Consider the following 13,415-nt stretch of genomic DNA (forward strand, 5'->3'; position numbering starts at 1 on the left):
GGTGGCTCCAAGATTTGGACCTGCAGGGGTGGTCAAATTTTTATTCTGGTTTCCCAAAAGGAGATGTAATAAAGTGTTTATAAAAGGGGTTGTCCACTTTCTGCATACATGGCAGAAATGCCAAACACGGACATAGCCCCAGAGGCCACTACATGGGGGCTCACTACATGGCTTCAGGGCTTACCCCTAGCCCACATGGAGGACCTGTAATCCATAGATTCCCAAATGTTCAGTGCAGGGGTAGACATAGGATGTCCAACATTGCCACCATTTATGCAATGTATGGATGCTGTGGATTATTTACATCGGTACCCATGGGCATTAGGGGGCATCTCCTTGAAGCGATGTAGCCATCTCTTGTTCTATTAAAGGTCAGCATAAATTTATGCTAATGGGAAACTTTTCAGAAACCCTCTGTAGTTACAGCACACGCCCGCATTACATGATTAAATTGTTCTAATCTCTCACACATATGGCACTATATAAATGTTTCCTACATACACAGTAGATCCTAATGCTCTTCCACTAATAGCGATGCACAGAACTACAGAGTGAAAAAAGGAAACAAAAAGCAAAAACCTCAACTATTATCTCAAATCTAAAGTGCATCTCATCTCCACCAACCTACAATCGCATCAAAGTACATGACTGCAGTCAGTGTGAGTAACCCCTGATTGGCGGCAAACGTAATCTCGCCCCATAGACAATCAGTGGTATTCATCAGCTTGCTCAGAAGTCTATAGCGAGCGTTCTTTTAATCAGCATCTCAATTCAGAGCCAGCAATTTCATCACATGATAACAGTCAGATACCTGCCGTGCTTTTCGCCTACAGAAACAAGCTTATTGATTCTATTTTTACAAGTTATAGCGCAAATCAAGAGCAAATGTCTTCATGAACATGCAGGATCAGTTCATTTGAGGCTTCCAAATTGGGTTATAGAAACTGAATAGGTTTGGGAATTTAAATTTAAAAAAAATAAAAAAAAAACTTAGACCACATCAAAAGCAGGAGAAAACTTACCTCAAAACTTCCATTTATAAGGCTAGGGTTATATGGCGATTCGCGGTCATGCGATATATGATTGTAATTTTGTACTACTGCATCACAAGTAATACAAGTACAAAACAAGGAAGAGAATCCATCTTCTAAAACATTGGTAGCTTTTATTGAAGAACATAAAAAAATCCATAAAAAAGACGTGTCTAGCAGACCTACGCGTTTCGCACACTCAGTGCTTAATCATGGTATACAATCACAGGACACAGAACTAGTGTTGAGCGAACCTGTGTTTCAAGTTCGGCGTACAAGGTTCGGGTTATCCAAGAATTCTGTTATGGATTCCGCTACCACTGATCATAACTTATGGTCATGAATAAGACAGATTGTCGAAACGCGTAGACCGTAAAAGCTTTCTGATCAGCTCATAAAATTTTAAAGGATTATAATAAAGAGATCTTATCTGTAGTGCATGTGCTGGATTTTTCAGTTTTTTCAAGAAAGTGTCTCCCTGATCCAGGGTTCCTTACATGCCTATGGAGTGGAGCAGGTGAGCTAGAAATATTTTGCTATAGGAATTCTTAAATAACCCGAACCTGAAAACACAAGTTCGCTCAACACTACACAGGACATTTAACATCACCAAGGACCAATAGGAAGGAACACGGAAGTGAAACGTCACAGATGAAACACAGCAAAAAACATCAAATATATAATGGAATAATGATAGCATGATTATAAGCAGGAATAACTCAGTAAATGAAACAAACATGATCAATAAAAATATATTTTTGATGTTCTCTTCCTTGTTTAGAACTTATATGGATGTGGATCCCACCTCCATTGGCACAGGTGATTGTTGTGATACACAATTATTCTACTACTAAGGCTACTTTCACACTTGCGTTCAGAGCGGATCCGTCTGGTGTCTGCACAGACGGATCCTCTCCTATAATGCAGACGTTTGGATCCGTTCAGAACAGATCCGTCTGCATTATAGTTTAGAAAAAATTCTAAGTCTGAAAGTTGTTCAGACGGATCCGTCCAGACTTTACATTGAAAGTCAATGGGGGACAGATCCGTTTGAAAATTGAGCCATATAGTGTCAACTTCAAACGGATCCGTCCCCATTGACTTACATTGTAAGTCTGGACGGATCCGTTTGCCTCCGCGCGGCCAGGCAGCAGCGTTCGGGTGACCGCCTGCTGAGCGGAGGCTGAATGCTGCCAGACTGATGCATTCTGAGCGGATCCGCATCCACTCAGAATGCATTGGTAGCTGGACGGATGCGTTCGGGGCCGCTTGTGAGACCCTTCAAACGGAGCTCACAAGCGTAGCCCCGACGCTAGTGTGAAAGTAGCCTAATATAGTTGGTCATGTTGTGAGCCCCCTCCAATCGTTCCTCCATATAGATCATCAGGTGAATGGAGAATTACCACCAGAACTTTATAGCATCGTATACCTTCTCCTCCATCTTCCTCAAGTCTTCGCTGGGTTTCATAAGGCCCTGTTTCAAGACCTCATTGAGCGGTGCAACTCCCACTTCTACTGGAGAAAGCTTTCCCTCTAATTCACCTCTGTCTCGAAGGAGGGGATTTAATCTGTCCAAACCCAAATTCTGCAGAGGTTTACAGCATTCACATGGAGATCCCTTGAGAAGAAATCAATGACAACTAATTAAGTGGCTGCATTTTCTCTACATTTATGCTCCATTTATGATGGAATAGAAAAACAGTTTACTATGAATATTCCAATAATGTAGGGCATGCTTCCAGGGTTCAACGCCTACCTTGATCCCATGGACATAGCTATCTTCTCCATTCATGACCGGACTTGTGGATGCTGGGTGGGTGCGCAACTCGCTGCCCCTGACGGCTTGTTGTAGGTGGCCGATATGCTGCCTTTGCCTAAAATACATGAAGTTTTATTACATAGCACTTTTATATGGAATTTTTTTTTATAGAACACACTTTATCTTCACAGTTTGGGCATTTAGTATATTATATTTGTATATATTTGTGCTATTTATTGCTGTTTTGGTGTGTTTTTTTGTGCGGGTTTTGGTGCAGATTTTCCGTTTATGTTAACAACCCCATTGAAGCCTATAGGTAAACCCACTCCACATAAGGTGTGGAATCGCACAAACAACTCATATGCTAAGATTTTGAAAAGCCGCATAGCAGGTCGGTTTCCGCATGCGGCACCTGAGGGGTTAACTGTGCTGATCACAGCCCCCTGTAAGAGATCGGGTGCTGCCAGGCAGCAGGGGGCAGTTATGTACACAGTTCTTAGTATATTCTAACTTGAAGCGTCCCCATCACTATGGGAACTCCTCTGTGTTAGAATATACTGTCGGATCTGAGTTTCACGATCTAACTAAAATCCGATGGTATATTCTAACATAGAGGCGTTTCCGTGGTGATGGTGATGCTTCAAGTTAAAATATACCATCGGATTGGAGAAAACTCCGATCCGATGGTATATTAATAGGGACTCCTGACTTTACATTGAAAGTCAATGGGGGACGGATCCGTTTGCAATTGCACCATATTGTGTCAACGTCAAACGGATCCGTCCCCATTGACTTGCATTGTAAGTCAGGACGGATCCGTTTGGCTCCGCACGGCCAGGCGGACACCAAAACGACTTTTTCCTTCACGTCTGGTGATCCTCCAAAAATCAAGGAAGCCACACGGAAACAAAAACGGAAACGGATCACGGAACAACGGAACCCCGTTTTGTGGACCGTGAAAAAATACTGTCGTGTGCATGAGGCCTCACACTGGTTTTTCCACATGAAAATCTGCACATAATGTGCACCTGTATATATCTACAGTAGAAACTGTAATCTACCATTATTTTATTGTTGGACACACCAGGTATACAATAAGTTGGGCACCCAAATATTGATTAGCAATAAATATATCTATTAAAAGGTACATGCATTTTTGCTTGAACAAATCGCCACATTCTCACACAGGTAGAGGCTGCCACCTAGTGGTACACTGGTGGTAAGACGCATACCATACAAACAGTAAAGGTATATAGTCTGTAACATACACTGTATACGTTCAGGAGTTAATTAAAGTAGGAATAACATAATGGTCCTACAAAATTACCATCCGGGTTCTGAACCAGAACAAGTTAAAATGATTACTGTAATCTCATAGGGTCCAGACGTGTAGACAGATGGATAGCTATTTATGTATATTTGGCCACCTAATTATCAAGCAGTGAATAGTGTAAGCATGTGCTGCAGGCCGCCAAATGCCCTAATCCCACTGACCTGAGGCAGCTAACAATGGAATGCTTTGTAACAAATGCATATCTCTGCTAATGTGGGCACACGTAAAAATAGTGCAGCATTTATTGTACCGCACAGCTGCTGGGATCCGCTAAGCCGCACCTTAACCCCAGAGAATGACACTGCGCGCACACTGAATAGTTACCACATGATCACCAATGACATTTTGTCTCCCCCTTACAGGTTTTGCTTAGCGTGAGCAGTTGAGGCAACAAGACAGATTCTTTCCTGGTGCTGAACCAGAAGCCAGTGGATTTTTCTGACTATAAGACCTCAGTTGTGTGTCTGCTGAGTGTGCCTATGATTTTATATGGTGACATATGGGGCTTTTTTCCTGCTAGATCCATGTGGCACACTCCATGGGATGTAACAGAAATATTCTCCTACTCGCAGAACTGCTCCTAGGGAGGATAGCTGTGTATGTTGAGCACCTGATGGCGCCTTTATAGCAGCACACAAACGACATACAGCACAATGTTATGTTGTGTGCCTTAAAAAAAATTAGATTAAGATGGGGGATTGAGGAGGCTGCGGAGCCAATTCAGAGAGCAGGAAAAAGTGGAGGTTGTGGAGCCATTTGACAGAGCAGGAAAAAGTGGAGGTTGTGGAGCCAATTCAGAGAGCAGATAAAAGTGGAGGTTGCAGAGCCAATTCACAGAGCAGATAAAAGTGGAGGTTGCGGAGCCATTTGACAGAGCAGGAAAAAGTGGAGGTTGCGGAGCCAATTCAGAGAGCAGATAAAAGTGGAGGTTGTGGAGCCAATTCAGAGAGCAGATAAAAGTGGAGGTTGTGGAGCCAATTCAGAGAGCAGATAAAAGTGGAGGTTGTGGAGCCAATTCAGAGAGCAGATAAAAGTGGAGGTTGTGGAGCCAATTCAGAGAGCAGATAAAAGTGGAGGTTGCAGAGCCAATTCACAAAGCAGATAAAAGAGGAGGTTGCAGAGCCATATATAGTCCCAGGACTATATACAAATTCTGTGGGGGTACGTTATTCTATATAACTCAGCTAATGCAATTACTATTCTTAAAGCTGGACATAGCTTCAATGGCTGTTAGCTGACAACTATTCTTCCCGACCTCCCCCGATACCCATCCAGGCTGAGGAGTAAGCTGCTGCCAAAGGACTGAGCACATTAAATGCATGTTCTTTCTTTCCCCAACATCTGTCACAGTTGACACCCCCATACACATGAGAGTCGATAGGTCCTGCTGACTTTGTGCTTATATGTATGGCCAGTATGTGACCGCCTAATCGTGTAAAGTGTGTCTCACTATGGCAGCATTAGATTGCAAGCTCCACTGGAAGAGTGGCTGATGAGTATAAAGATAATTGCAGTTGTCTATGAGAGATTAGCACCGTGCCCATAGAGAGGACATCCTTAGGTCTGATGTTAGGGTATCACTGGCACAGTATACAGTCAGTGGTATGGTGATGGGCACAGCAGCTGCTTCCTGTACACAGAGAGCTGGTAGGAAAAAGCCCTCATTGTTACCTCGCCTTAAAAAGCTGTAACAGTACAGCCTGGGGATTCAGCGCGCCAATCTCTCATGAGACTGGAGTTTACAAGGGTTTAGATCACATGTCCAGATATTTGGCATAATCCATACCAGCGAGCACTCATTTTCCAAATAAACACTCGCCGCCTTCATGACCCAAATACTTCACCGCTTAGTGCTTTATCTAAATACGCAATCATTAGAAACCTTCTCCTGGCTGCACTCGCCGCTCAGTGTACAGGGTGCTACTATGAGGTGGGACACGGACTCCAATGACGTCTAGGACTAATGGCTTCTATGTTGGAAGAGTGTAATTCGCACACTAAATCGCTGCTCATTACCTCTAGGAGGAGAGGACTCCACACATACTCTCCTCCGCTCTCTACTAATTCCTTACTGTTCTCAAGATAACCGCTTGCTGTCTTTGAGGGGGAAAACACATACGTCTGGCTCTTTAAAGGGGTTTTTAGGGTGTTCCTCAGGATAGGTCATAATATCTGATCTGTGGGGGTCCAACGCCTGACACCCCCCAAACAGCTGTTTGATCATGCAGCGCTCTAGTTAGGGCTGTATTACAGATATCTGACCAATCATTGGCCATATGGCCGTTTACACACACAGATCTTTTGTTATACACGCCAACTATTGGTCTGATTGGACAGAAATTGGTCAGATAATCAGCGCTCTTCTATCTCTTTCTATAGAAATCAATGGAGTGGCCACTGCATGGGCAACCGGCCGATGCGGTCATTTCAGGTGGCTGTAATCCCGGCCTTATACAAACCCACAAATGTGTGGGAAAGTTGTACAAATCTCAGAAACCAACCTGCATGTGTGTGAACATACCCTTAGGGTCACACAACTTTTCATGGAAGATTTTGATGCAGCTTTATAGCCAAAGCCAGAAGCTGATCCAGCAGGAAGAAGTGGAAGTACTTTCTTCATTTCTCATTCGCTGGCTTTGAGTCAAAAAAGCCAGTCAATTCTGGCTTTGAGTCAAAAACGGCATCAAAAACTGTGTAACTCCATACCGAGGATAGGTCAGGAGTATTTACTTCCCAAAAACCCCTGTAAACCCATATGTTAGGGAATTGTGTACTCTGTAAGTCTCCAGAACATATCTATTTTACCAGTGCCATGTGGATTACTAGTGCCACACCACCTCCTCCAATTACATAGACTGGGTCCTTTTTATAGCCGACATGTCTGTTTTAATAACCATTTGCATCCCCCTTGTAATAACACATCCGGAACCTTTATTCTTATGGCTATGTGGTGCCATTCTCTTAATATTCCTTCTAGAAGCCATGAATGAACAGCAGCAGTCTGCAATAAAGGTCCATCAGGGTTTTACCAGTTGGAAGGGATGGGGGGGAACCCCTGCACAGTCTTAAAATATTCAATCAGTGCACCCAGCGTCAGACTGTGCAGGGACACATCCACAGCTGGTAACATCCAGCTGGACCTTCACTGCAGTCTGCTAGTAATTCATTCATAAGCTTCCAGCAGGAATAATAGAGGAGTGGCACAACAAAGAGTTATAGCAAAGAAATGCTCTAGAATGGTTATTACATGGGGAATGCAAGTAGTTACTATAACAGACACGTCAGAAGAAGTGACAGGTCCTCTTTAAGGCAGTAGGTATAGGTTAGAAAAGATATTATAAACAAAGAGAAAATTAAAGGGGGGTACCTGATCAGTGGGGGTCCAACACTCGGGACCCCCGCTGATCAGTTGATCCAGTGAGTGCTGCAGCCTTCTCTGTGCTCACAAAGTACAGCACCGAACATTGTATAGCGGCTACGCTTGGTATCGCGCTCAGTCCCATTCACGTTAACGGGGTGCGTCTAGTCCATGTGACTGATGAACGTGATGTCACATGACCTTAGGGAAAGCTGTGAGAAGACCGCGGTGCCACTGAGAGCACCAGTAACTTCTCAAACAGCAAATTGGCGGGGGTCCCGGGTGTTGGACCCCCACCAATCAAATACTGATGACCCATCCAGAGGGTAGGTCATCAATTAAAAAGTGTCGGAAAACCCATTTATTCAAATTTCCAAAAGAAACTCAGCAGAAAACTAAGGTTTAGATAAAAATGTTTCTTCATAGCCAAACGAGTGCTTTATTAATAATTTCTACGGAACTTCTTGTTTGATATTGGTCATCATAATTGGATCATAAATGATCATGCTAAAAATATAGATCTCTTTTCATATAGCCAGATGCCAAGCGCTTGAGATTTGCTTTCAACATCTTTCCAGGCCTTCACTCCAAGACCATCACTTATTGAAGATTTATTTGTGCCAAGGGGACTGGCATCTTTGTCCACCAGACTCCTATTCAGACCGATGAACGTCAAAGATCCACAGACTCGTCTTAGAAGGACTGCCATTACCTGTCAATTACAATCTCTTTCTGTCGTATTAACCCTTCTTTGATCTTCAGCAGGGACTCCCACTTGGAGACGTCTTGGCTCACTGGCACAGTAGAAAACGCTGGCCTTGTAGGGGTCGTTGCAGCCTGCAGTAGAAGAAATGACATGTCACACAGGAACGTTAAGAATCACCTCACAGCATCTGACAAGTTCTCTGTCAGTATCTGCACAATAATCCAGGACACCCAAGAGAAGCTACAATGTCTTTTACATACAAATCTGACTAAACAAAAAACCTCCAATGAAAGAGAGGTATAGCCAAACACCATCCACTTCTATGGGGTCTAATTATGGGTGGCTCCATGCCAAACAGAGGTAAAATGGCGACAATTCCATGCCACTTACCCATCAACTATTTTTTCACTGAACCCTTTTTTTTCTCCTCAGTCGATGGTAAATGCCCCCTCAGCTAATGCAATGACCCTGGATCTATGGAAGTCTACACTGATGTATGGAATAACTGCTGGGTAGTCACAGCTGTAGTGCCTATTACATGTGTACCAACCATGGCCACCGACACAGGGAGTCATTAATAGCTGGCGAGAAGGAGGAATCTGAACATGCATGTAGGAGTGGTCTCATTTATGATACTTTCCAGCCCAAATGGTCCTTCAAGTCATATTCAGATGCTGTGCCATATAAAGCTTCATATAAAAAGTATTGCAGGCCCACGCATTTCAAAACTGATACTGTGTCATGCAGCGCCCTCTTTAGGCCATGCATGGGGTATAACGCAGTGCATAGAAGTGTTCCTCTAAATACAGGGTACTAAAAGAGATAATTTCAGTAGACTGGCTACAGCATCAGAATTGACGCTACGCCTTTCAGGTCTCACTGATGGAGTAAAGCCTGTCCGTCTGTGACAAACCTTTGAGAAAATCGTAAGTTATTTTATTCGGGTAGACAATGACTTTGCATGGTTTATGCACTGTGCCCATTAAAGGGTTTCTGTCACCCAACAAAACTCATATTTTTTTTTTTGGATAGTTATATTCCTTATAGGGCGATATAGGAGAATATAATAGTCTTACTTACTTTCATGCGGCCGATTCTTTATAAAACAAAGTTTTCTAATATGTAAATGAGGGCTCTACCAGCAAGTAGGGCGTCTACTTGCTGGTAGCCGCAGCAGAAAACCGCCCCCTCGCCGAAGCAGAAAACTTTGTTTTATAAAGAATCGGCCGCATGAAAGTAAGTAAGACTATTATATTCTGCTATATCGCGCTATGAGGAATGTAACTATCCAAAAAAAAAAAAAAAAGAGTTTTGTGGGGTGACAGAAACCCTTTAAAGTCCCTGAAGAACAGAACTTCTGTTACTACAGGTAGACATTTCACCCATGAATTTCAGAACACGGCCATTCCTAGAGACAAAAGCAAGACCGCCGACTTCACTTCCTACATGTACACAGTGAGACAACTTTATGGCCGGAGTGAAGTACATTCGTGGCACCAAGCCAGCCGGCACGGAGCTATGTGGATTTATACAACGCCAAATGATTATTTTGCAGGATTGCCCTGAGTATCATGTACATATAAGTGCTACAATTTCAGGAATATTCTAGTCCTTAAGTCTAAACCTGGCCACAAATGATAAACTTTTAGCCGCTTGTCTGTCTGACAGCTAGCTCTCAGGACCCCCCATACACAAAGAGGGGAGCAAGCTGCTGCCAGGCCCCTCAGGCAATAGCTTCTCTCTCCTGTAAGCAAAAGGATCGGGCATGCTGAAATCCAGCTGTTCGATCCTTCTCTCGGGGGAAAGAAAAGAGGCCTCCATACACATTATAGATCTAATGCGTATGTCCAGTTTTAGGCCACACTGGTGTTAGGTTCTGTTCCATCAGGTTTCCATTGCTTGACAAACAGAACTTAGGCTACCTTCACATCTTCATTGCTTCACTCCCTCCCCCTATCTCTCCCTTTTCATTCTTGCTCTTGCTCAGTCTCTTATTCCTTTCTTCTACTGTTTCTTCTTGGCTAAGTTGACACTTACCGCCTGTCTTTAACCCCTTGGGGTACTTTTACACTAGCGTTTTTCTTTTCCGGCATAGAGTTTCGTACTAGGGGCTCTATACCAGAAAAGAACTGATCAGGCATACCCCTATGCATTCTGAATGGAGAGTAATCCGTTCAGGATGCATCAGAATGTCTTCAGTTCAGTCATTTTAACTGATCAGGCAAAAGAGAAAACCGTAGCATGCTACGGTTTTATCTCCGGCGAAAAAAACTGAAGACTTACCTGAATGCAGGATCCGGCAATTTTTTTCCATAGGAATGTATTCAAAATACCGGAATGCCGGAACCGTCCTTCTGGTCTGCGCATGCGCAGACCAAAAAAAAGTAAATGCTGGATCCGTTTTGCCGGATGACACCGGAAAGACGGATCCAGCATTTCAATGCATTTTTTTGACTAATGAGGCATTTTTAAGACTAATCAGGATTCTGATCAGTCGGCATACGGAACTGCTTGTCAGATCACTCTGGCTCATTTTCACCTTAAGGACCAGGCTATTTTTTTATTTTTTTTGCAAATCTGACCAGTATCACTTTATGTGGTAATAACTTTAAAACGCTTTTACTTATCCAGGCCATTCTGAGATTGTTTTTTCGTCACATATTGTACTTCATGACAGTGGTAAAATGAAGTAAAAAAAAAAAACATTTTTATTCATAAAAAAATACCAAATTTACCAAAAATTCTATAATACATAGGAATACCTCAAAAAATTGTTATTTTACATTCCCCACATGTCTACTTCATGTTTGGATCATTTTGGGAATGGCATTTTATTTTTTTGGTGATGTTACAAGGCTTAGAAGTTTAGAAGCAAATTTTGAAATTTTTGAGAAATTTTCAAAAACCAACTTTTTAAGGACCAGTTCAGGTCTGAAGTAACTTTGTGAGGCTTACATAATAGAAACCACCCTATTCTAGAAACTACACCCCTCAAGGTATTCAAAACTGATTTTACAAACGTCGTTAACCCTTTAGGTGTTCCACAAGAGTTAATGGCAAATGGAGATAACATTTCAGAATTTCGATTTTTTGGCAAATTTTCCATTTTAATCCATTTTTTCCAGTAACAAAGCAAGGGTTAACAGCCAAACAAAACAATATTTATGGCTCCGATTCTGTAGTTTACAGAAACACCCCATATGTGGTCGTAAACTGCTGTAGGGGCACACGGCAGGGCTCAGAAGGAAAGGAATGCCATACGGTTTTTGGAAGGCAAATTTTGCTGGACTGGTTTTTTGACACCATGTCCCATTTGAAGCTCCCCTGATGCACCCCTAGAGTAGACACTCCAAAAAAAGTGACCCCATTTTGGAAACTACGGGATAAGGTGGCAGTTTTGTTGGTACGATTTTAGGGTACATATGATTTTTGATTGCTCTATATTACACAAGGCAAGGTAACAAAAAAATAGCTGTTTTGGCACAGTTTTTATTTTTTGTTATTTACAACATTCATCTGACAGGTTAGATCATGTGGTATTTTTATAGAGGAGGTTGTTACAGACGCGACAATGCCAAATATGAAAAAATAATGATTTTTTAGTGTCTCCACATTCTGAAAGCCGTATTTTTTTTTTTTTTTGGGTGTCTTGTGTAGGGGCTAATTTTTTTCGAGGTGAGATGACGGTATGATTGTTACTATTTTAGGGTGTATATGACTTTTTGATCGCTTGCTATTACACTTTTTGTGATGTAAGGTGACAAAAAATGGCTTTTAACACCGCTTTTATTTTTATTTTTTTACGGTGTTCACCGTAAGGTCATGTGATATTTTTGAAGAGTATGTTCTTACAGACGCGGCGATACCTAATATGTCTATTTTGTTTTTATTTATTTAAGTTTTACACAATAATATCATTTAAAAAAAAAATAATAATCATGTTTTAGTGTTTCCATATTCTGAGAGCCATAGTTTCAGTTTTTGGGCGTTTGTCTTAGGTAGGGTATCATTTTCGTGGGATGAGATGATGGTTTGATTGGCACTATTTTGGGGTGCATATGACTTTTTGATCGCTTGCTATTACTTTTTGTGATGTAAGGTAAGGTAAGGTAAAGGTAAGGTAAATGGCTTTTTTGACACCGTTTTTATTTTTTACGGTGTTCATCTGAGGGCATAGGTCATGTGGTATTTTTATAGAGCAGGTTGTTAAGGACGCGGCGATACCTAATATTGATACTTTTATTTATACATATACTTAAGTTTTACAAAATAACAGCATTTTTTAAACCTAAAAAAATCATGTTTTAGTGTCTCCATAGTCTGAGAGCCATAGTTTTTTAATTTTTTTGGGCGACTGTCTTAGGTAGGGTATAATTTTTTGTGGGATGAGGTGACGCTTAGATTGGTACTATTTTGGGGGGCATACGCCTTTTTGATCGCTTGATGTTGCACTTTTAGTGATGTAAGGTGACAAAAAAAATAAAAAATTTTAGCACAGTTTTTATTTTTGACGGCGTTCATTTGAGGGGTTAGGTCATATGATATTTTTATAGAGGCAGTCGATACGGACCCTGATGCCGGCGCATGCAGCAGGGGTCCAGCTATCAGTGACTGCCGGACCCCTGCCACGGATCGGGCGGGCACATCTCCTGCACCCGCCCGATCACAGCGCCGTACATGTACGGCGCTGGTCCTTAAGTCACAGACATCTGTGCCGTACATGTACGACACAGGTCCTTAAGGGGTTAAAGCTAAGTCAACAGGATCCATTGCTACATTATTTTAAAATGGAACCCATGACACCAGTGTGAACGGAGCTGTTGGGATGCCGGACATCACTTGTAGGCCAGCCAGATAAACCCAGTTTCTTCGGTAAGATGTGCACTAGTAACTAATTCTATGACAGAGTCATTCAGACTATTGGTTCCTCTAAATGAAAACCTCTAATATTGGTTCCAGGTATGCACCTTTCAGTCGTAGTTCTCTTTCCTGACGTTATTTTATTTTAAAAAACCTAATAAAATTTGACCTTTCAATAAAACAAAAAATGTTGTCAAGTATTAGAGGTCGGACACTTAAAAGAAACTTCATCAGCTCATATTTATAGGAGCAGGCTTGCCAAATACTTAGGAGATGACACATTTCAGAATAGCACAATATGTGGAATACAAATGAGTGATAACAGGGTGATGGATTTTCTCTGCGGCCTAGCTCAGTACCTGTGAAAA

The 13,415-nt window shown here is 42.0% G+C and overlaps 1 protein-coding gene across 4 annotated transcripts in view; it reads right to left on the bottom strand.

The window, feature by feature from the left end:
• Positions 1 to 13,415, bottom strand: part of CEP85L (centrosomal protein 85 like) — a 165,462-nt gene that overhangs the window by 23,346 nt on the left and 128,701 nt on the right. For all 4 annotated transcript variants that reach the window (XM_040428924.1, XM_040428923.1, XM_040428922.1 and 1 more), the window contains 3 exons: positions 8,194 to 8,318; positions 2,788 to 2,905; positions 2,461 to 2,649 (listed from right to left, as the gene is read on the bottom strand). In XM_040428924.1, coding sequence (XP_040284858.1) covers positions 2,461 to 2,649; positions 2,788 to 2,905; positions 8,194 to 8,318 — 432 coding nt within the window. The remainder of the gene's footprint in view (positions 1 to 2,460; positions 2,650 to 2,787; positions 2,906 to 8,193; positions 8,319 to 13,415) is intronic.

The sequence above is a fragment of the Bufo bufo genome, chromosome 4, assembly GCF_905171765.1.
Source record: "Bufo bufo chromosome 4, aBufBuf1.1, whole genome shotgun sequence".
Classification (NCBI taxonomy): Eukaryota; Metazoa; Chordata; class Amphibia; order Anura; family Bufonidae; genus Bufo; species Bufo bufo.